The 23103-nt window shown below is 40.0% G+C and overlaps 1 protein-coding gene across 3 annotated transcripts in view; it reads left to right on the top strand.

Moving 5' to 3' along the window:
• keap1b (kelch-like ECH-associated protein 1b) overlaps positions 1-23103 on the top strand; it is a 51660-nt gene that overhangs the window by 9259 nt on the left and 19298 nt on the right. The window contains exons 1-2 of one of the 3 annotated variants that reach the window (XM_048601606.1): positions 3233-3375; positions 20665-21351. In XM_048601606.1, coding sequence (XP_048457563.1) covers positions 20809-21351 — 543 coding nt within the window. In that variant the 5' untranslated portion in view covers positions 3233-3375; positions 20665-20808. Of the gene's footprint in view, positions 1-3232; positions 3496-20664; positions 21352-23103 lie in introns of those variants that run through there. The other 2 variants (XM_048601607.1, XM_048601608.1) reach the window with 2 other exon arrangements.

Genomic DNA, 23103 nt, shown 5'->3' with positions numbered 1-23103 from the left:
AGCAGCAAAGGAGAATTATACTGTTCTGTTTAAACCGGAGATAAATAATTCAGTGGTTTGGCTCACTGAAATGTACTTTCCCAAGTGGACAATAAAAAAACCTACAGCCATGAAAGAGGGTGGAAATCAAGCCTTACAACTTGGACCAAATAGTTCATAAACTGATTCTAAAGAAAAACAAAAGGACTTATTAAAACCAGATGAGGAGTTGTGACAGGATTTTTTTTTCAATTTGCATTTCACACCTAATGGAATTCAAAAATCACAGATTGTTTGTAAATAACATTCTTGATAAAAGCAACCCAAACTGAAGCGATCGGAATATCTTTTAACCTAGGTCATGGAAAAGCTGTGCAATTTACTCAACATGAGAAAGGAGATTTACTAGAACACATAGGAAAAGACAAAGCCATGAGCAGTAAAGAGAATTCTCATTTATAGGAAAGAACTTTAAATATCTACAAAATTTAACTTCTCTTTAACTTCTAACCATGGCTGATACAGGTTATATTTTGTGATACTGCCAAGACAGTTTAAAAGCAAAATGTGACAGCACAGGGAGAGAAGACTTATGTACAGAATCTAGTGTTAGTTATTAAAATATGGAGAATGTTATAAGTTAGTCTTTTTGAAACCTTGTCGCTACAGTGATGATTTTTCATGTCTCGGGTACAGGTGTTACAAACGAGGTTTGTAGGATTATGATATTTTGAGAATGCGACTTTGGAGTAAAATGAACAGGGTCATGTACTTGTAGTCAAGTCTCCTTGACAATAGGCTTGGATGATGTGGCCGTTACAGATTAAAAGGGAGCTCAGGATTGCTGCTGCAAAGGTGTCAGGTGGAGACAATGGCAGCTGCAGTTTACAATAGTTAGACCTTTGGTCTCAGAGGTCCCAAGAAGGTATTGAAAATGTCAGGTTTAATAAAAAAATTATGCTTTAATCTGTTCATTTACTTCCAAGATAAAAGTGAATTAGGGTTTCAAGGCCAGTTAATCGGTTTTTCTACAGGGCCCATGGATTCATGTCGCCACGAGATGGGCTCTGAAAGGGGAAGGGTTTCTAGGGATGTCCATGATCTCTGAGATACAGGCTGTCTGCCAGGAATTGGGAAAGAGCAGCAAGAGATTGAAAGTCTCTATACTTCACCACACAGCAAGGCAAATGGAAACTTGCTTTTGGATTGAATAGTCCAAATTCATGAGAATTTAAACAAGGCCTGAAAATCTGCCAAGCTTACTTGAGAGGGCGAATTGTGTTCTATTCTATAGTAAAAATACAAGTTGCCTTCAAAAATATTGTTTGATCGATGGTACTTTTAGTCTACTTGTTAAAATAAAAGTCTTAAAACATGAAATCTTGTTGAGCCATCCTTTCTGGCAATTAATTGGAAGTTTCAATTCTTTTTAACAGTTATCAGTTTCTACTTGGATAATAGCAATATGCCATTTTAAAGCAACACTTTTTATGCAGAAAAATTTGATAAACCTTTTCTATATCTTAAACACACCTACTGTACATACAAAAATTCAACATACACTGTTCGGGCCCTTACTCTACAAATCAATATTATTGAAACTGTCTCTTTCTTAAGACAACACTTCCTAAGTGTAAGAAAACATGGAACAATGAAAAGAATAAATAACCAGCCCACCATGCTTCCTCCTTCAATAGGTAACATAGATTTCTTCCACCACATGGTCTATCTAACCTATTAAATTTCAAAGGAAATGACCAGGAAATTCTGGAGAGCTCCGTGAAAGGGTCCATATGTTCAGCTCTGATCAGCTGCATTCTACAGGTGACTTAACCATTGTCCACTTTAGGATAAAATTGAAGTATTTTAAATCATTTTATCTCTCTTAACCTCAATTGTTAATTAATAAACTGACATAACTCAATGATTTTGCCTGAAATCTGTTACATTGTGGAAGAAAATAAAATTTCTATCTATGGTTTAACTTGAGTATAATTGAAATGTTTTAATTATTACAGCTTTACCAATATTCACCATCTCCGATTTTCCTATCTGACATCCTCCACGTTCAGAGGAGAGATGGGAAAAGATCATATCCGTAATCATTCCTGAAATTATCAACTTGATCAGGCCCTCCCTCTTACCTCAATTTTCTCGACTGAGACACCATAATGGTAATAATACCACTGGTGCTAATTTAAGAGGGTTAGTTAGCTACATACCAGTACTACTCTTAACTCCTGTCTAACATGAACAGGAACTAGTTCATGAATAGTATTCCCGAATCGAACACTTGCATTTACAGAACGCACTAAATATAGTGAAAACCCCAAAGCGCAGTCAAGCATTATTAATTAAACAACAAAACTAGAACTGAGGAAGGGTCACCGGACCAGAAACGTTAACTCTGATTTTTTTTCTTCACAGATGCTGCCAGACCGGCTGAGCTTCTCCAGCAACTTCTGTTTTTGTTCCTGATTTACAGCATTCGCAGTTCTTTCGGTTTTTATTCATTATTAAACAACACTTGGTACTGCGGTATAAATCTGATCTTAATCATATAAATACATTCACCTCTTTCTGTACCGATACTAAGTGAATTGTCACGCATGTGGCTGCAGTCCACTGAATTTTCAGAATCCACAAATAAATGAATAGGCACATTCGATCCCAACAACAGCCCCGCCCTAGTTCATTTACAGCCACAGAGCAGATTTGAAACTGTATCAAGATTTACGAAGTCTGATTTGCTAAGAGACTTTTGTTTTGTTCATTGTATAATGTTTACCTGAAGGTATGGCACAAACATTTATATTTTGTTTATAAAAATCTAGACAAACTAGTTTGCCACTTGTGATGACTGTTTTGTCTGTTACTGCACGCTGCAGGGTTCCAGTACTTTGCAACTCATTCCCTGACTCAGCCTAAATAGCAACTTGCTGACGTGTCACACTTTGTTCAGAAATCACAACCTGGGTTAAACGCACTACACTTATTAATGTAAAGGCTCTTCATGCCGTCATGGCCAGTCATGGAGCCCCGAAGGAGCTTTTACTCTGACAAAACAATCTTTCAATTGATGCCGAGTCATCATGAGTGCGGCAGACGATTGACAGTTCCATCACTCAAACCCCCGCGATTTCTGGCTTCCCATTGGTGGTTTCTTCAGAAGGGTGTAGCGACTGTGGGAACCACCCATCAGACTTTCGTATCCGAGTGGTTATAGGAACTGTCACTCTTCGGTCCTCCGTTCCTGTTGGTTAGCTGTGTTGTCACTCCGTGCGTGTGGCGCCGGTTGGCTGGAGAGGGCGGGAGCTGTCATCGTGTTTCTGCTTGGGAGTGAGGGAGGCCATGGCCTGCTGAAGATCGAGCTGATAGAGAGCCCACAGAGAACGGGTAAGGGGGGTAATTTATCTGACTGCGGCCGGGTGGAGCCAGAGCGGCAGATTCTTTCCTCGACTAGGGAACAGTGAGGAATATAAAACGTTATCAGCGACTCGGAGACTATCACCCGCGGTTAGTATGTCCGAGGGATAATGTTACCATCATTTGGTGTATCTGTACTCACTACTGCTTACATTGATGCAGCTATGCCTTGAGTTATGTGGCAGTGAGGACGGGGAAGGGGACGGGGAACCCTGGGCCTTAGCCTCGGGTGAAGCCAGAATTACGTTATGGGGGCCTTTTTCGTCGCTCCTCCATAAATCAAGTGACCGGAGCTTCCTTTGGCCTGTTCAACCCTGACCCTCAGAAATTATCAAATAGTTCATCTCCAGCCGGGCTCGCATTCTGAGCTTCAACACAAAGTTACAGGAGATAGTAGGAACTGCAGATGCGGGAGAATCTGAGATAACAAGGTGTAGAGCTGGATGAACACAGCAGGCCAAGCAGCATTATCTCAGATTCTCCCGCATCTGCAGTTCCTATTATCTCTGAAACAATTTTAACCCCACTGCGAAGCCTCGATGCTGCTTGGCCTGCTGTGTTCATCCAGCTCTACACTTTGTTATCACAAAGTTACAGTAAGCAGCTTGTTATTGAAACACTAGTCAGATTGTAATTGTGTGTTGTGTGTGTATATAAACGTGTCTTATTGTAAAGAGGGATTCCGCGTGGAGGGATCTTGTGCGAACTTTACCTGCTACCGAAAATAGGATTTCGTCCCCTTGCAAGTTAACATTTTGTGATCATTTATTATTTGGTTTCATCGTTTAGTTTCCAGTCCTGGGGGACTCACCTAAATTCTGACAGGTTAGGAGTTTGATAGCTTTGAATGAATTGCATCACTTACTCCGGTGTTATTTGATGTCTGAATACACTAGACATTTGAAGACTAAACAGGGTGTTTTTGAGCTGCTAAAATATCTATTGTTTATGTTGAGCAGTACTCACCTTTGTCAGAACTTCTGTCTGAACTGAACAGCCTTTTTTAAAACCAAAACTGAAATCGCAAAATATAATCATTGGTTAAAGCAATCCCGCAATATCAAACACCAATAAAATTTGACCTATCCGGTTATCATAAGCTGTTGGACCGAAATGTGTACGGATGACCATTTCTGACCAAAGCAGCCGATAGAATGAGCCTCAAAGAACACATGATGGTTCAACTGTGCTGGAATGTTCAGTTACAGAAATTTAGATTTTAACACGACTGACCGGACGGGTTCATACAGATGTTTAATTAGCGAGTGATCACATCCCTTCAGTCAGGAGGGTAAGTGTTCAAGCTCCACTCCAAGACTTGTCAGCTTATGCTTTTCAGGACAGAACTGAAGGAGAGTGTACTAATTTATAGTCAAATGCTGTATCTGTTTATCCTAAAGTACAAGGTACTGAAGCTTTTAAGTATTTACTTACGGATTTATGCATGCAGTAGTATTTTAAGTATGCAGGTAAAGTAGCATGTTATAATCAAACCCAATTTGTTGGATTCCACACGACAATGCTGAGTATACTTCCAAATTCAAATTCCCAATACAATTCATATATACCTTTTCATTCCTTTTCAAAATATCCATTTATGACAGGCTCAGTTCAACAGTAACCTGATTATGCCTTGTTCACGTGCAACCTTTCTAAAAATAACTTGTATTTTTATACAACATTTTCACGTAATAAAATGTTCTAAGGCACTTCACAAAAGCAATTGTAAATATGAGACTGCCACATAATGAGATTAGGGAAGGTGATCATAAGCTTACTCAGAGGTCATTTTTTAAGGAGTGCATTGGAAAAAAGAAAGCAAAGTAAAGAAGTGGAAAAGTTTACAGAGTATATCCCAGAGCTTAGGGTTTAGGAGCTGAAGGCATGATGTTTTGAGTGCTGAACATTTCAAAACATAACACATAGTAAAGTATCTTGAATACAAAGTAAATAAGAGAATTCTGGATAAACGCTCAGTACAAGCCCATAATGATTTGGTTGCCACAGAGAGAATTCAAACAGAAGCCCATTAAGGTGGGGGCAGTACTTTTATCACCTTTTCACAATATCGCTCTGATCAGTGGTAGCTGCTGTTTGAAACTCAGAAACCAAGGAGCTGTTATGGGAAAGCATGTTGAATTGTTTTGTATTAATGACCAAGTAGGATGCTTTTGAGAGTTCAGTTTCTATTCAACAGAACAGGGTTGGGGATGGGTTTATTTAGTGGAACATCAGAGTCATCAAGGTGTATTTTGGTGGTAATTGAATCCAGAAAACTTGAACATGGAGTGGAATGATTATCACAGGTCACTTTTTTGACTTTGTGTAGCAGGAGGAAGTGAAGCTCTGGATGATTAGGATTGACCATTGGACTGTTACTTTTCATGGTATCTATCCACCAGAAGTGTGGGTCTCATTTGTCATGTTTCATCAGGCGTACTTCATTTGCATTAGTTTCAGGTTTTTGTTGCAGCACAATTCTTCAAATATAAAATCTTCTTCTTTGGTTCCTTTGAACATTGTGATGTTATCAGTCCGTACAGGAATTATAAAAGTGGCCACCAACAGTGGAGCAATTTGAAACTAATAATGTTCAAGTGGCTAAAATTAGAGAGGCATACTTGGCTAGAGAACATAGGGAGAATGCCAAGTCAAGGACAGACCTGTTTAAAAAGAATGAAAATTTTAAAATCAAGGCATTGCTTGTCTGGGAGCCAAATTTGATTAACAAGCATATGGGTGAATGTGATTTGGTTGCATTAGAACAAAGGAGACAGAATTTTGAATGATCTCAGATATAGAGGGTAGGATATGGGAGGCTGACTAGGATTCCATAGATTAACAAATTCTGGACATAACACATGAGTTTCAGCAACAGAAGATCTGAGGCACGGCAGAGTTGGGCAATGTTGCAGAAATGGAAATATACAGCCTTGGTGTGAATAAATGTTTGAAAGCTCATCTTGCCTCAAATATGACACAGGTTGCAAGCAGTCTGATTTACCGTCAGACAGCTGACAAGGAGAGGCATAGAGCCAAAGTGGCAGGAAGCAGAAATTGTGATGAGGACTAATGACAGTTATTTCAGTATCCTCAGTATTGGATTTGAGGAAATTCTGTTCATCCAGGACTAGTTGATAGACAAGCAGTTTGATTTCAAAACAGGAGAGGGGTTGAGAGAGGTTCTAGTATTTTAACTGGGAGTCATCAACATGCTTGTGAAAAGAGATATGTTTTTGGATTATGTCACTGAAGAGCTGCGAGTGGATGTGAATTGAGGATCCTTGAATGCTTGAGTGGGTCCTTGACAGAAACCAGAGGTCATAGTGAAAGATTGGAAAGATAAACCATTGTTGGAAATTTTCTGGCCATGATTGGATAAATAAGAGTGGAACCAGTTGAGAACAGTCCCATCTACCTAAATGACAGTGGAGAGATAGTTTTAGAAGAGAATGGTGCAGTTAACTATGTTGAAATATAGGAAAGAATAGTTTGCCTGCATGTAGAATGTAATTTGTGATTTTTAATGAGAGTTGTGTTGATACAGTAGTATTTATAGAATCCTGATTGTAGACATTCACATTTAGAGTTCTGGGAAAGATGGGCCCAAATTTGGTAGGTGGCAACACTTTGAAGGATTTGGGAGACGTATGAGGCATTGGTTTACAAGGTTGGAGGAGTTGATAGTTCTCTGAAGCGGTGATGTCAGCTGTTTTATGGAAGCGAGAGACCTGTCCTGAGAGAACTGTTTGCAATTCTATTATTCATATATGTTGTAAATTAAACTTGTATATCACTCTTATTGAATGACACAGGGAAATGTGACTATTTCCTAAACATTTCAAAGATTTTGCTTTCTATTTGTTATATACCTTTTCCAAGGTCACCAGATTATTTTAATTAAACTAGAGCCAGCCAGTAAACATGTAGATGTTACCTTAGTTGGGAAGTTAATTTAAGCCTTTCAGTTTAGAAGGTAAATATATGAGATTGTGTTGAACAATCTAGCCGTTTGTTACATGCAAATTAGTCTTTTCCTGTCCATGTCTTGAAACACATAGGTGCGTTATCAGGGAACTTTTAAGTGAGATGTTATGTCCAGATCCCAACCATCTGTTCAGGTGATGTTGATCTTATTCAATGTGTTGGTTAAGTACTGGGGAGTTGTGCTCCTTGCCCAAATTATCCCTTGTAACAGCATCAAAATAGATTAATTGATCATTTGAGCAATTTGCTTTTGAGAGATTTCACAGTATGCAAATTGGTTGCTATGTTTGCATTTCAAAAAATTACTAATTTGCTAGAAAGCATTTGGGATGTCCAGGGGATGTGAAAAGCACTGTATAAATACAAGTTTAGTCATCTTCTCCAGAACCATTCAAATTTGAGAAGTTGCGATTATTTCTAAATACTGACAGAACTGAGGATGCTGTAAATCAGAAACGAAAACAAAGTTGCTGGAAAAGCTCAGCATCTGTGAAGGAAAAGAACAGAGTTAACGTTTCGGGTCCAGTGACCCTTCCTCAGAACTGATTGGTGGCTGGGTAAACATCAGTTTATATGCAGAAAAAAGGGGAGGGGTGTGGGACAGGGAGTAAACAATAGGATAGAGCCTAGAGAGAGAGAAGAGCAGTTGGACAGACAAAGGAGTTGCTAACGATCAGGCTGGGAGGGTGAATAGTTGTTAATGGGACTACTAGTGAGTAACAACAGGGGGTGTGTAATAGCAGGCTATGTGATAATAAGGCCTGGTGTGTGGGGTAGGGAACTGGGACATGGGAGAGTTTAGGCCCTAAAATTATTGAACTCGATATTGAGTCCGGAGGGCTGTGGGGTCCCCAAGCGGAAATGAGATGTTGTTCTTCCAGCTTGCGTTGAGCTTCGCTGGAACACTGCAGCAAGACAGAGATGTTGGCCAGGGAACAGGGTGGTGTGTTGAAGTGGCAGGCAACAGGTAGCTCAGGGTCTTCTTTGCAAGCAGAACATAGTCACCCAGTCTATGCTTTCTTTCTCCAATGTAGAGGAGACCACATTGTGAGCAGTGAATGCAGTAGACTAGATTCTGGGAAGTGCAGGTGAAGAGCTGCTTCACCTAGAAGGGCCCTTGGATACTGGGGAGGGAGGAGGTAAATGGGCAGGTGTTGCACCTTCATCGGTTACAGGGGAAGGTGCTGTAGGACTGTGGGGGGGTGTTGGGAGTTTGGAATGAAGTTTGGACTAGGGTGTCCTGAGGGAATGGTCCCTGCGGAAGGCGGACAAGGGAGAGGAGGGGAAGGGAATGTGTCTGGTGGTGGCATCTTGCTGGAGTTGGTGGAAATGGCATCTGATGATCTTCTGGATGTGCATGCTGGTGGGATGGTAGGTAAGGACAAGGGGAACTGTATCGCTGTTACGGGAGGGAAGACAAGGGGTGAAGGCGGAAGTGCGGGAGATGGGTCGGACCTGGTTGAAGGCGCTGTCGACAACGGAGCTGGGGAATCTTTGGTTGAGGAAGAAGGTGGACATTTTGGAGGCTCCCTTCGACCTACCACATGGCCTGCCATTACACACCACCTGTTGTTGGTCACTAGTAGTCCCCATCAACATCTATTCACCTTCCCAGCCTGATCATTATCAACTCTGTTTGTCTAACTGCTGTTCTCTCTCTTTAGGCTGTATCCTATCATTTACTCCCAACCCATCCCCACACCCCTTTTTTCTGCATGTAAACTGACGTTTTCCAAGCCACTATCAGTTCTGAGGAAGGGTCACCGGACCTGAAACGTTAACTCTGTTTTTTCCTTCACAGATGCTGCCAGACCTGCTGAGCTTTTCGAGCAACTTTGTTTCTGTTACAATTATTACTCCTATTTAAGCATTGCCAATATTGTCCAAAATGAAGGAGAGGACAAATTCTGCCTCCAGTAGAAGCAATCTAGTGGATAAAGAAAAGCCCTATAACCTGCACAGCATAGAGTATAAGTGAAAAGGGAGCAGTATATGTAATGAGGGTTGTTTGTGGATAGAAAGAAAATGCGTGCAGTGACAGCTGTTAGTGAAAAGAACAACATGTGCGATGGGAGCTGTTAGAGAATAGAGTCAAGTGTGGAGAGAACTATTAGTGAATAATGAAAGCTGAGATTTTCCTTGTGTTTTGCTCAAGTGATAGCAAACGATTCGTTACTCAGGAGAGAACATTTTAAATTGCTCTAACTTATTTTCCAGAATTCGTGCAGGGATACGAAGTGGGGATAACTTTATTTTAAATTTCTCTTTAGTAATATAGGGAAAAGTCCTTGCGACAAAAATTAATAGTGTCATGAATTGCATTTTTGATTACTAGTAGTAGACTTAATAAAATTGAAATATTCCATCTACACTATTAAAAATCTTGAGTGCACATTTGTGATGATGTAGTTGTTGAATCTCTCAACTATTCAGTTTGTGCAATCACATCATAACTTCTGGTTTGGACAGCTAATTTTTCCACCCAATTGTCCTGCGACCTGGAAAAGCAATGAGGAATTCAAACTGAACCAGTATGAATCTTGGAAGTGTAATCAGTCATGACTGGAGTAGAAACTGAAAGCCAGGTGACTTCAAGTTCATCCAAATATTATGTTATTATGTTACTACAACCTTTCTTTAAAGTAAATCATTTTCAAACCATTTTCCTCATGTTGGAGGCCAAAGAACATCCAACAAGAAAAAGCTGTTCAAGAGCTAAGGTTAAAAGTTATAGATTGTCATGTTTTAATTCCCCATTCTAATCTTTGGCACAGGCTGACAACCTTTAGGCTGAGAACAGCTGTTGGAACTGTTATTGAACAAAATTTGACTAAGGCATACAGGAATTTTAGTGAAGAAACATTCCTGACATCTCAAATTATGCTTTGGTCTGAATCATTTGAAAGTTAAAATTATAAACAAATTGAAACTTTTCAGAAGCAATTTTAAGTCAGTTGGGGTAGTTATGCCTCTGGTTATTGGGTCCTATCCAAGTTAGAGATAGTAGCAGGTACTGAGACAAGGCATATGTTCATCTGCACTTGAGACATGGGATCAGGTTTTAGTTGGACAAGTCTGAAAATTTATATAGTATGCAAGGAGGTGTCCAACATTTCCCCCCATCATCCCTTATGGTGACATTTCACATGAAGAATGGTCACCTAGCCAAATAATCAGGTTATGTGCTCTAAGGCCATTATTTCTGGTCCTGAAAAGTGCCAGTGCAGCTCAGATTAGAAGGGTAAGGTGTCTCAAGTATCTGGGCAACAGGTGAAGCTGGCCATTTCACTCTGCTACCATGCAGTAGCCAACATGAATTATGTTCATCACTGACAGTATGCTACCATCAAGCCAAAAAATGTTCTGTTTATCTCTCAAATGAGTAATACGGGGTATGTGAATATCAGTCCTGGGCATGATACTAGATATGTAGGCCATACGTCTCAAAGCCTGGCATATCATATCAAATAATATCCTTGTGGCTATTCATGACAAGCAAGGTACTGACTATACGCCACAAGCACACATTTGTAAAATTTGCAACAGTCAACATTAGATGTGATTCTGCAATTAGACAACATTTGAATTTATTTAGTGTGCGAAGAATTGAGCTGACAAACTAGGATTGTCAGTTGGACTTCCATGTTGCAAGTTTGCATGTACAGGAAGTTACATATACTAATACACAAGGCCCTGTTCTTTGTGCTCAGAGAGAATATGTACATGCAATGCTCCTGTTTCAACTCACCAAAATAGGTGACATCCATTGGCTGGTTCATTTCTTAGGGCAATGCTTTAAAAGTTCAGTCAACCTGCCTGATTTAAATAAAATCTCGCGGTTAGCTGTCAATTGTCATTAACTGATGCATTCTCCTTAGCATTATCTCTACCAATCAGCAGTCACCTCTAATACTGCATAAGTATATCTTTCCCCCTGAGTTGGTATTCTTGTGAATTGTACTGACAAATGCAAGACAAAGAGCTTTGACAAGATGTCATTTTTCAACGCTATTATTTTGTAATTATGGGTCTTGATGGTGCTTTTTAAATCCAAAGCAATACTGATTATTGTAAGGTCTGATAATGTAAATATGAAATGTTAAAAGCATCCATCGAACTGCTCAACAGGCTATTTTGATAAATATGTGTTCAGTATAGTCCTAGTTCAATCTCTGCTCTGTAATGAGTTTGATCTTTGTCCAAGTGACCTAATATTTGGCCCAAAGACAAAAGAAGAGAAAAAGCAACACCTAAGTGTTCCAGCTCCTGTTTCTGGCACTCCCACTTCATAGTGCATGCATGCAGATGTGAAATGACAGCTGATTCAGTTTTAGTGTATTCACAGTTGAATAGTCTGATAAAATTTAGTACATTGGTTCAGATTTAGAATGATCCACGCATCTTTTGGAATGATATTGGGTGGAGATGGCTTCCCCTTTGATTAGTTGGTGCAAAATGAGTAAATAGGTGATAAAAGTTGTGTTCCTGGAGAAAGTTTATTTTGCATATAGAATCCTTTCAGGTGAAAGCTGTATTGTTTTCAACTTGAGACCAGGTATGCTGGTGCTTCTACTTACAATAAACTTCGCAACCTATAGATAATGCAAAAAACCGTTATTAATGCGGTTCGTTGAAATCACTGGAATTTATCAACGCCAGTAATGTAGAGATAATCAGCTTTGTAATTGCTGCTTGAAGAAGGGTTCTGAGGATGGGTCACTCAACCCAAAACATTAACTGTGATTTCTCTCCGCAGATGCTGCCAGACTTGCTGAGCTTTTCCAGCAATTTCTGTTTTTTGTTTCTGATTTACAGCATCCACAGTTCTTTCGGTTTTTATTTTATAAATACTGCTGTACAGAAGCCATTAGATATCACCTAAGATTTCACTGTGGTCTGTTAAGAGCAAACGTATTGAAACAGAACTTTTAGGTATGTTTGTGGTTATGTACAGGATGAGTTGAATTTTTATATTCCTGTCAAGAGAACAAAATCTGACCAAAGCTGCAAAGAATATACTTTATTAGTAAATGTTTCCTTTTTTTCTTGGTTACAATAACTGACAAGAACCCTATTTTGGTCATTCCTGCAGACTGTATACATGTTTAATAACTGCTGCAGTGATTCAGCAAAATGCAGCTTAAGGTTGACCAAGTAATACTCAGAAAAATTAAATGCAGAAGAGTTTTTATCATAAACCTGTCATTGAGACTTTTAAAATTACACATTTTTCAAATTACTTTGCCACCAACTTTCACAGTTTAATTGAGCAATTTCAGGTAACAAAGTACAAGAGCATTTTACATTGTTTATCCCATGCGCACATAAACAAAGCAGTAGAGGCCTATGTACAATATTAACTAGGATATAGAATATAGTTGTGGTGAACAGCTGGACGTATTTTTCCAGACCAGAGGAAGGTATATTGTGGGATATCCCAATGCTCGGTACTGACTGTTTTTGGTATACACGTAATGGCTTGGATGTATGGATACTGAGCACAATTTCAAAATTTGCAGACAATGCAAAACTTGGAAATGTAGTAAAGATGAGGAAGATGATAATAGATTTCAGGAGGACAGGGGCAAGTTGGTGGAATGGGTGATTGCATGGTACAAAATTCAATACAGAACAATGTGAAATGATACGTTTTGGTTGGTAAAATGAGTGATAGTATATGCTAAATGGTTAATTTCAGCGGTGATGAAAAAGAGAAATCTGGTGTTTGTGCACAACTTTAAAAACAGCGGGATAAGTTAACAAAATTATCTATTAAAATATGGGATTTTAGGCTTTGTAATAGCAGCACAGGAGTGTAAAAGTCAGGAGGTTGTGCTAAATCTAAATAAAAGGGCGGCATGGTGGCTCAATTGTTAGCACTACTGCCTCACAGCACCAGGGACCTGAGTTTGATTCCACCCTTGGGTGACTGATGTGAGGAGTTTATTCTCGCTCTGTCTGTGTGGGTTTCCTCCAGGTGCTCCAGTTTCCTCCCACTGCCCAAAGATGTGCAGGTCAGTTCTGTGGAAGGGTCACTGGACCTGTAACATTAACTCTGTTTTTTCCTTCACAGATGCTGCCAGACCTGCTGAGCTTTTCCAGCAACTTTGTTTTTGTGCAGGTTAGATGGATTGGCCATGCTAAATTGCCCACAGTGTCCAGGGGTGTTTAGGTTAGGTGGAGTAGCCTTGGGAAATGTAGGGTTACAGGGCCAGGGTATGGGGGTGGGTCTGGGTGAGATACTGTTCAGAGGGATGGTGTGGATTCAATGGGCCGAATAGTCTGCTTCAACTCATAGGGATTCTATGATTCTAACACTGGCTTGGCTGAAGTTGACATAGTCAGATTCTAGGATCTGCATTTCAAGAAAGCTGTGAATGATTTAGAGAGGGTACATAAGAATTTATTAGAATGGTTCCCAATGGAATTGCAGTTGTGAATTTATTGGAAAAGATTAAATTTTCTCTATAGAAGTACAGAAAGATAAATGGAGCCTTGGTTATAGGAGATTAAAATGATGAATTTTGACAGTATAAGTAAAAAGAAACTGAAGGCTTGATAATCAGAGCATTATTTTATATTGTTCACTTAAAATTATTGAATACATTTAAAATTCTCAGGAGTCAGCTGTAATTGCTATACATTGATTTAGTTTTCAAAGTTTGGAAACCCTTGTAGTTTGTATGCAGAATGCTGATAGATTTTTTTTTTAAATAGACACCTAACATTCATATTGAAACTTCCAGCTTCCACATTACCCTTCCCCTGACAGTACTGTATTGAAGAACAGGATGCACTTATAATTATGTTTCATGTCTGAGGACACAAGAAGAATTGCTGTAAACTAATAGAAGTAATTAAATTGACACCACGTAAATATTTTGAATCCATCCCTGGAGTTGGAAGCATGCAAATGTGTGAATGTGTATTCCTCACATGGACATTCTACACCCAGAGACAGGGGAGACATGACATGTGACGTTTGTACCTGTTTAATTTACCGTTGAGACAAATGTGCTTTGCATGCTGCTGGTGCACATGTACAAGCTTCTGTTCAAACTGGAGAGATGTAGTGTGCAGTCACACTGAATCATTGTTTAAATGGAGAATAATAACTTGGTAGTGGCTTTAAACACTGAGAATCGGGTTACTTTCCTTAGGTAATGGATCTTCGAGACAAACATCCAGTAAATGAGAGGGGTAAAATAATCAATCAGCAGATGGAAGGATTGACTTTGTTTCTTTGTATACATATGATACATATTTTAATCCTAAGAAAGACACTTTATACTCATCCCAGAAGTAATAATCAATACAATTAGTTTTCCTTTGTGTTCCGTCCCATTCTGGGGCCTGATTGTACATGCTTACTTTTCAGCAAGCCAGCAATGATTAGTATTTGTTGGAGATTTAATTTGCTTCCCCATCCTTATTACCATTGTTATGACTATTCAGATTTCCATACCCTCAGTCTCTTGTACTCCTGTCCCCTTCCTTCTTCTCTTGTGTACACCCCTCTTCCTTGCTAATTTGTTGCCTCCATTTCCTGCATCAGTTATCTTTTGGGATTGTGATACATCAAACTCATTTCATGTTGAATTCTTAAGAATGAGACGAGATTGGAATGCCACAATTCACGTGGATTTAAGCATAGATACTGGAGATCAAATGAGTTTTTGTTTTGGTCTGATTCATACAATAAAAATGTTAGTTAAAAATCTTCAGTAGATTGTTATAAATGCTTGGTATTGTAGTAACACTGGCATTCCAATGTCACTTGTGCAAAACCTTGCACTTGGTAAAGCAAATACATTCAAAAAAAAATTGAGGTTCCCAGTTATTCATTGACAAATACGAACCATGGCGTTTACTAAATCAAATGGACTAGGTCCAATTCTTGTGCTGAAGCTAGCTGCTTAGTTGAAGTAGTCAGTGCTGCTGTAACAGCTTCAACATCTTGGATTAAGAAAGAGAATAGATCAACTTTTTCTGCTTGTGTACACTGATAATGTTTGTTTGTGGATGGGATCAAACTGTGAAATGCCATTGTTTCATATAAAATAGCAATTTGGCAGTCAGCATAAACTTTGTATCTTCCTAGTCTACATGGCTGAGTGCCATGCCACACTTGTATACTGAGTCACGAGGAAAACTAGAGAAAATATTTATTCATCCCTTTATCACTCCTCCTTTCCTGAAACTGCTGACTCATGCTGTGACTGTAACCCTTCAATACCTTCTTCAGAGAATTGTGCATTTCTAAACAGTGAATGTTGGAAAGGCATACGTTAGTTAAGAATATCCTAAATTGATCTTTTATTCACTTGTGGGCATCACTGGCTGGCCAACATTTATTGCCCTTCCCTAATTGCCCTTGACATAGATGTAATGAGCTGCCTTATTGAACTGTTGCAGTCTGAGTGTGTAGTTTGACCCACAATGCTCTTGGGGAGGAAATTCCAGGATTATACTTTAATGACCGTGAAGGAACAGCAATATATTTCCAAGTAAGGATGGTGAGTGGCTTGGAGGGGAACTTGCAGGTGGTGGTGATCCCATGTGTCCGCTGCCCTTGTCCTTCTAGATGGAAGTGGTTGTGGGTCTGAAAAGTGCTGTCTAAAGAGCAGTGATGAGTTTCTGCGGTGCATCTTGTAGATAGTACACACTGCTACGACTGAGTGTTAGTGGTGGAGGAAGTGAATGCTTCTGGATGTGCTGCCAGTCAAGTGGGCTGCTTTGTCCTGGATGCTGCATTGGTGGAGCTGCACCTAGCCAGGCAGGTGGGGAGCATCCATCACACTGCTGACTTGTGCCTTGCAGATGGTGAGCAGGCTTTGGGGAGTCAGAAGATGAGTTGCACACCACAGTATTCCTAGCCTCTGCTAGGCCTGCTCTTCTAGCCATTGTTTATACGGTGAGTCCAGTTGAGCTTCTGGTCAATGGTAACCTCCAAGATAGTGGGGGGGAATTCAGTAATGTTAACACCATTGAATGAAAGGGGCAGTGGTGAGATTTGTTTTTACCTCTCATTTGTTTGGTGCAACTGTTACTTGCCATTTATCTGCGCAAGCCTAGGTATTTGCCAGATCTATTGCATTTGAACATGGTTTGCTTCAGTATCTGAGGAGTCGCGAATGGTGCTGAACATTGTGCGTCCATTGGCAAATGTCGCCACTTCTGACCTTCTGATGGTGGCAAGATCATTGAAGGAGTTGAAGACGGTTGGACCTAGGACACTGCCATGTGGAACTCCTGCAGAGATGTCCTGGAACTGAAATGACTGACCTCCAATAATCGTAACTATCTTCCTATGTGCCAGATGTGACTTGGAGAGTTTGCCCTGATACCCATTAATTCCAGTTTTGCTAGGGCTCCTTAATGCCAAAGTCAGTCGAATATGGCCTTGATGTCGAGGCTGTCACTCTCATTTTCTTGTAGGAAAGGCCATATTGTGTATGGCCTGCCCAGTTGTTGTCTCCTCTAGATCAGGGAACACAAAGTCTAATTGTATTACTCTTATGACTTATTTTCTTTCATTTTTTTACTTTTTCTTGGAATATGGGTGTTGCTAGTCAGGCCAGTGTTTGTAACTCATTCTAATTGCCTTTGAACTAGACCATCTATTGTCTTGACTTGCCGGACCATTTCAGAGAGAAGTTGAGTTACATGTAGGCCAGACCAGGTAAGAGGGCGAATTTCCTTCTGTAAAGGGACATTATTAAACCAGTTGAAGCGTTTTCTTTTGACCATGTAACTCAACACCACTGCAATCTAAGGTGCACCCACCGACTAAAATATTGAGAGTTGAGGATGCTTAAAAAGGGATTTCAACCTTCTACAAAAATTTAGGTCTGAAGTTTTCTAACGTTTGATTTTAGAAAGGGAATGGAATGGATTGGAGTTATTTCCCTCCAGTGAAGTTCTGCACCATAGTGGCCTCCATCCATGATTCAGTTCGTTCATTACAATGTACACTTACCTTTTGTTTTGAAAACAATTTTAAGGAGATTGTTCTTTTGCAATGCAATTAATCCTTGGTGTGCAGCATCAGAGAAACTTCAGGTGGCAGTTTCTGTCAAGATATATTTATCCTTTACCAGTGGCCTAAATAATAAATCTCTTTTTTTTCTTTCCTTCTGATTAATCCTGCAACGGCACTGAATTCCTACTGGGCAATGGATGGCAGTAACTAGGGATCACATTTTCAAGATTGTCAGCAAGAGAGTTAGGAGCGAGATGAGAAACTTCAGAGTGGTTAGGATTTGGAATGTACTGCCTAGGAGAGTGGTTAAATTGGATTCCATAGAAGGTTTCAAAAGAGTTGGATATCAATTTGAAAGTGCTTAGTTTGGAGGGCTACGGCAGTAGGGTTGGAAAATGGGACTAGGTGGGTAGGTCTTTTGGGAACCAGTACAGATATGATGGGTTGAATGGCTTCCTTACATACTGTAAAATTCTGTGATTCTATGCTGTCATCTTTTCCACTTAGGTTCTTCGTATAGATGTCTTTGTATCCTATGTGTATGCGCACATGGGGACCTTAATTTGGTGATTAAGAGCTGACTGCATGTGTTGAAATTGTGAAGAGTCTGTGTCTAGCACCCTGTATAATTTTTTGGAATCCTGGTCACGGAGACGATTGGATAATGAATTGTGTTTTAGGATTATATTTTAAAATATGATTTATGAAGAAAATTATAAGTGGCAGCATGTGAAAGAGAAAGAGCTTTCTATTAGTGAGGCATGAATACCTGGGATGATGTACAACACTGGGGAAGATTATGCACATGTTTTTTCATCTCTAACCTAACCAACAGACTTTCTCAGGAAACCTCAAATGTTGATAGGCCCAGCGAAGGATAATTAATGTGGGGTTGCTTCAGCCTTAGCACTTCAATATGTAAATAATGCTTGTTTGCGCTGACTCAGTCTGTGCTTCAGGTAATTGTTGCCTCCTCTGAAGCAAGTGGGAAAATGAGCCTTCCACTAAACACCCAGAAAACAAAGCCCTCTTCCTACTCAATCCCACAATCAAACATCTCCCTCCAAATTAAAATCAACAGCAAAATCCTGAAAATATTGACCATTTCTAAATTTTAGAAGCTTCCTCTCCATGAAGGGATGCATAGATGACAACATTCACCATCATCTCCCATGTGACAACTGAGTCTTTGCCTGACGGAAGAAGAACGTGTTTGAGAACCACGATCTCACCCAAGACTAAGATCGTGGTTTACCAGGCAGTGGTGACCCCCATGTGCTTCAGAGACTTGGATGACATACAGCAGGACCCTTGATACTGGAGGAGTACACCCAGTGGTGCCTTCACAAAATCGTTCAAATCCAAAAGATGGTCCAACAGTCGTGTCCACCTCCAAGTTGAGTTCCCCAGCACTGAGGAGTTAATCGTTCAAAAGCCAGCTGTATTGTCAGGGCATGTAATTCATATATACCTGACATTAAACTGTCAAAGCAGTTGCTGTATTTGCAACTCAGTTACATCAGGAGAAACACTAGAGGATAGTGGAAACACTTTAGGAATCCCCTCAAGGCATTTCTGGAGAGATTCAATCTACTCGTCAACTCATTGGAGATCCTGGCTTGTAACTGATTTGCAAGGGAGAAAGCTAATTATGGAAGACCCAGATACATTCCTGTAGTCTCTCAAAGTGGAGAGAAGTTGAGACTTCAGAAGGAGTGCAAACCTCCAAATAACCTACCTGCCCAATCCTTCAAACAACATCTGCCCTACATGTGACAGAGTCTGAGGATCGTGCATTGAATCTATCAGTGATCACACAGCATGTCTCTAAAATAGCAAGGTGAAAAATGGTCTGTTTTCAGTAATTTGAGACAGAAATATTGACAAAGTCACTGGGAATATTCCTACTCCTCAATTGATCCAGTACATTTTATATCCATCCAAAGAGGCAGATGAGGTTTTCTTTTGTTTAATAATGTATCTGAAAGATGGTATCTCATGCAGTGCAGCATTACAGGGCAGATTGCAGGAGGGGATCTGATTAATTTTTTTTTATAGTTATAGAGTTATACAACACAGAAACAGACCCTTTAGTCCAAGTCATATGTGCCAAACAGATATCCTAAACTGGTCCAGTGTATTTGCCAGCATTTGGCCCATATCCTTCTGAACCTTTCCTATTCATGAACCCATCCAGATGCCTTTTTAAATGTTGTAATTATACCCATTTCTACCACACTTCTGACATACACGCACCACCCTCTGTGTGGAAAAAGTTGCCCCTCAGGCCCTTTCTTAAATCTTTCCCCTCTCACCTTAAATCTCTGCCCTCTAGTTTTGGACTCCCATACCCTGGGAAAAGGACCTTGGCTCTTTATCCTATCCATGCTCCTCATGATTTTATAAACCTTTATAAGGTCACCCCTCAGCATCTGATGCTTTCAGGAAAATGCCCCTTAACAACGTCTTTTCTGTAGTTTTGAAGGACAGAAGAGTGATTGAATGAAAGAATGGGGTTCTTGTTGACTGAGGTTCCATACAATAATTTGTGTGTAAACTAAGGCAGTTTAGTAATTCATATTGAATCTCATATCTCTAAATCTGCAAGATTGAGAAGCTTGTGACTGCTGCTGCAAAAAGCAATATCCAGCTCAGGAGGAGGCTACATTATCTTAAAACTAGCAACTGAGCATTATCGGCACATACTTGAACATAAATATCTAACCTACAAGCAGAAGTCACCATAACTACTGTACTAATAGAATATCTATCAAAGGTAAACCCAAAACTTCCATAACTATTAATCTTGAACAGTTTATGCAGGAAATCAGTCCTGACACCTGGCTTTCTAGTGGTCAGTTTCCTTGGTATTTTTACCACTGAGGCAATGGGTTGCTGCTAAAAAAACAAAATGAGGAATTTGAATTATTGCAGGAGTAGGCATTCTAGTAGTTTAATTCTCGCAATGAACTCCATGAAACAAATTTTATTTTAGAATTTTGTGAGAGAATTAAAGTAGGCAGATGGAATTGTTTCAAAGGATTTAAATGCCAAACTGGAAAAGTTTGAACATTAATCTACGAGTAAGAGCCTTTTGTTAAGTGAACCTCTTCAATCCAAAGAATAACTTAGCTGTGAATTGGATGACCAGGGAAGATCATAGACTCAAGGGGAAGAAAAAATGGAGTATGGGAAGGTGGGTTAATTTACTTGGGGGAAAAAAACAGCCTTGTCAGACCTAACTGCCTTTCCTCTCTCATTAATTAATTTTTTTTTTTCTCTTCCCTAAGATGCCCAAGAGAGTGATTTATTCTCAAACGGAGCTGAGAATGGACCCAACCTGAATTGACGCAAAATGTACCAACTCCACAGTGCAACCAATTTCTGCTTCTTTTCCTGAGAAGCAATGATCTGCGTATAGTGACTGTAGAGAAATGTCGATGACAACCGGGTGCCCGGCAGAAGTGATGCCATCACAGAATGCTAGTCGCTACTTCAGTTACACATTAGAAAGTCACACGGTGGAAGCTTTTAAAATAATGAACGAGATACGCTTAAACAAGCAACTCTGTGATGTGACACTTCAGGTGAAGCACAATGCTCTGGAGGAGGAGTTTGTTGCACACAAGATTGTTCTTGCCTCCTGCAGCCCTGTTTTCAAGGCCATGTTTACCAATGGTTTGAAAGAATGTGGAATGGAGGTTATACCCATTGTGGGCATTCACCCTAAAGTAATGCAACGTTTGATCGAGTTTGCATACACAGCTAGTATTACGGTGGGAGAGAAATGCGTGCTACATGTAATGAATGGAGCAGTGATGTACCAGATAGATAGTGTTGTTAAAGCATGCTGCAAATTCCTAGTGGAGCAATTGGATCCTAGTAATGCCATTGGTATCGCCTCATTTGCTGAGGAAATTGGCTGCCAAGAGTTGAGTGAAAAGGCAAGAGAGTATATATATCTGCATTTCAGTGAGGTGGGTACAAATAATGGCTATACTACTTAATTTTGGATGGATTATTGAAACATCAAAGCTGCTTTTAGAACCTGGGAACAGGAGGAGACCATTATACCTCCCGAGTTTCTTTTGCCATTCAGTTTGATTGTAGTTGACTTGTACTTTGATTCGATTTGTGTGAATTTATCCATATCCCTTGTTACCCTTACATAATAAACTACCAACCTCAATTTTGAAAATTTCAGTTGAGTAAGCCTTTTGATTGAGCAAACCTTTTGGAAGAAACAGTCCCAGATTCCTGCTATCTTTTAGTCTGCAGTGAGATAGTCATTCTAGGCGTTTCACTGTCTGACCTATGTTTAAAGCAAGTCTAATCAGTAAGTCTTCGATATTTATTAGTGTGTTCCTTTGTGGTTGTCTCATGCGTAGTCAGTATATCAGCTGAGCGGTAGTAACCTGAACATGACATTGGACTGGGATATGGTAAACAAACAAACAAACAAACAGATGGAGCTGTGGGTCTGATGGAGGCTATGAACTGATTGATTGTGCCTGTGAGCACTGAAGGGGAAATTAGGTTAGATCCTGATCATGACAGAGAAGAGATTATTAAGGGCTAATTAGGGATAGTCAATGTGGTTTTTTTGTGTGGGAAATCATATCTCACTAACTTAATTGAGTTTTTTGAAGAAGTAACAAAGTGGATTGATGAATTGATGAAGGCGGAGTGGTGGACGTGATCTATGTGAACTTCAGTAAGCGGTTCGACAAAGTTCCGCGTGGTAGACTGGTTGGCAAGGTTAGATCACATGGAATACAGAGAGAACTATCCATTTGGATACAGAACTAGGTCAAAGATGGAGGGTGGTGATGCAGGGTTGCTTTTCAGATTGGAGGCCTATGACCAGTGGTGTGCAGCAAGGATCGGTGCTGGTTCCACTGCTTTTTGTCATTTATACAAATTATTTGGATGTGAACATAGGAATATGGTTAGTAAGTTTGCAGGTCACACCAAAACTGGTGGTATAGTGGACAGTAAAGAAGGTTACTTCAGAGTACAGTGGGACCTTGATGAGACGGGGTGATGGGCAGAGGAATGGCAGATGGAGTTTAATTTAGATAAACGTGAGGTGCTGCATTTTGGAAAAGCAAATCAAGGTAGGACTTCTACAGCTTAATTGTAAGGCAATGGGGAGTGTTGCTCAACAGAGAGAGTTTGGAGTGCAGGTTCATAGTTCTTTGAAAATAGAGTCACAGGATGACCGGATGTTGAGGAAGGCATTCAGTATGCTTGCCATTATTGGTCAGAGCATTGAATATAGGATTTGGGAGGTCATGTTGAGGCTATACAGGACATTAGTTAGGCCACTTTTGGAATACTGCATTCAATTCTGGTCTCCCTGCTATAGGAAGGAAGTCGTGAAGCCTGAAAGGGTTCAGCAAAGATTTATAAGGATGTTGCCAGGTTTGGAGGTTTTGAGGAAGGGGCTAAATAGGTTGGGGCTCTTTTCCTTGGAGTGTTGGAGGCTGAGGGGTGATCTTATTGAAGTTTTTAAAGTCATGAGGGGCATAGATAGAGTGAATAGTCAAGATCTTTTCCCCAAAGGAGTCCAAAACTAGAGTATAGGTTTAAGTGGAAGGGGAAAGATTTAAAATGGACCCTAAGGGGCAACTTTTTCACGCAGAGGATGGTGCATATATGGAATGAGCTATCAGAGGAAGTGGTGGAGGCTGGTATAATTACAACATTTAAAAGGCAATTGGATGGAT

Source organism: Rhincodon typus, chromosome 10 (assembly GCF_021869965.1).
Source record: "Rhincodon typus isolate 14 chromosome 10, sRhiTyp1.1, whole genome shotgun sequence".
NCBI lineage: Eukaryota > Metazoa > Chordata > Chondrichthyes > Orectolobiformes > Rhincodontidae > Rhincodon > Rhincodon typus.
Note: the sequence above shows the minus strand (reverse complement) of the source record. Positions and strands in the feature narration are given on the sequence as shown.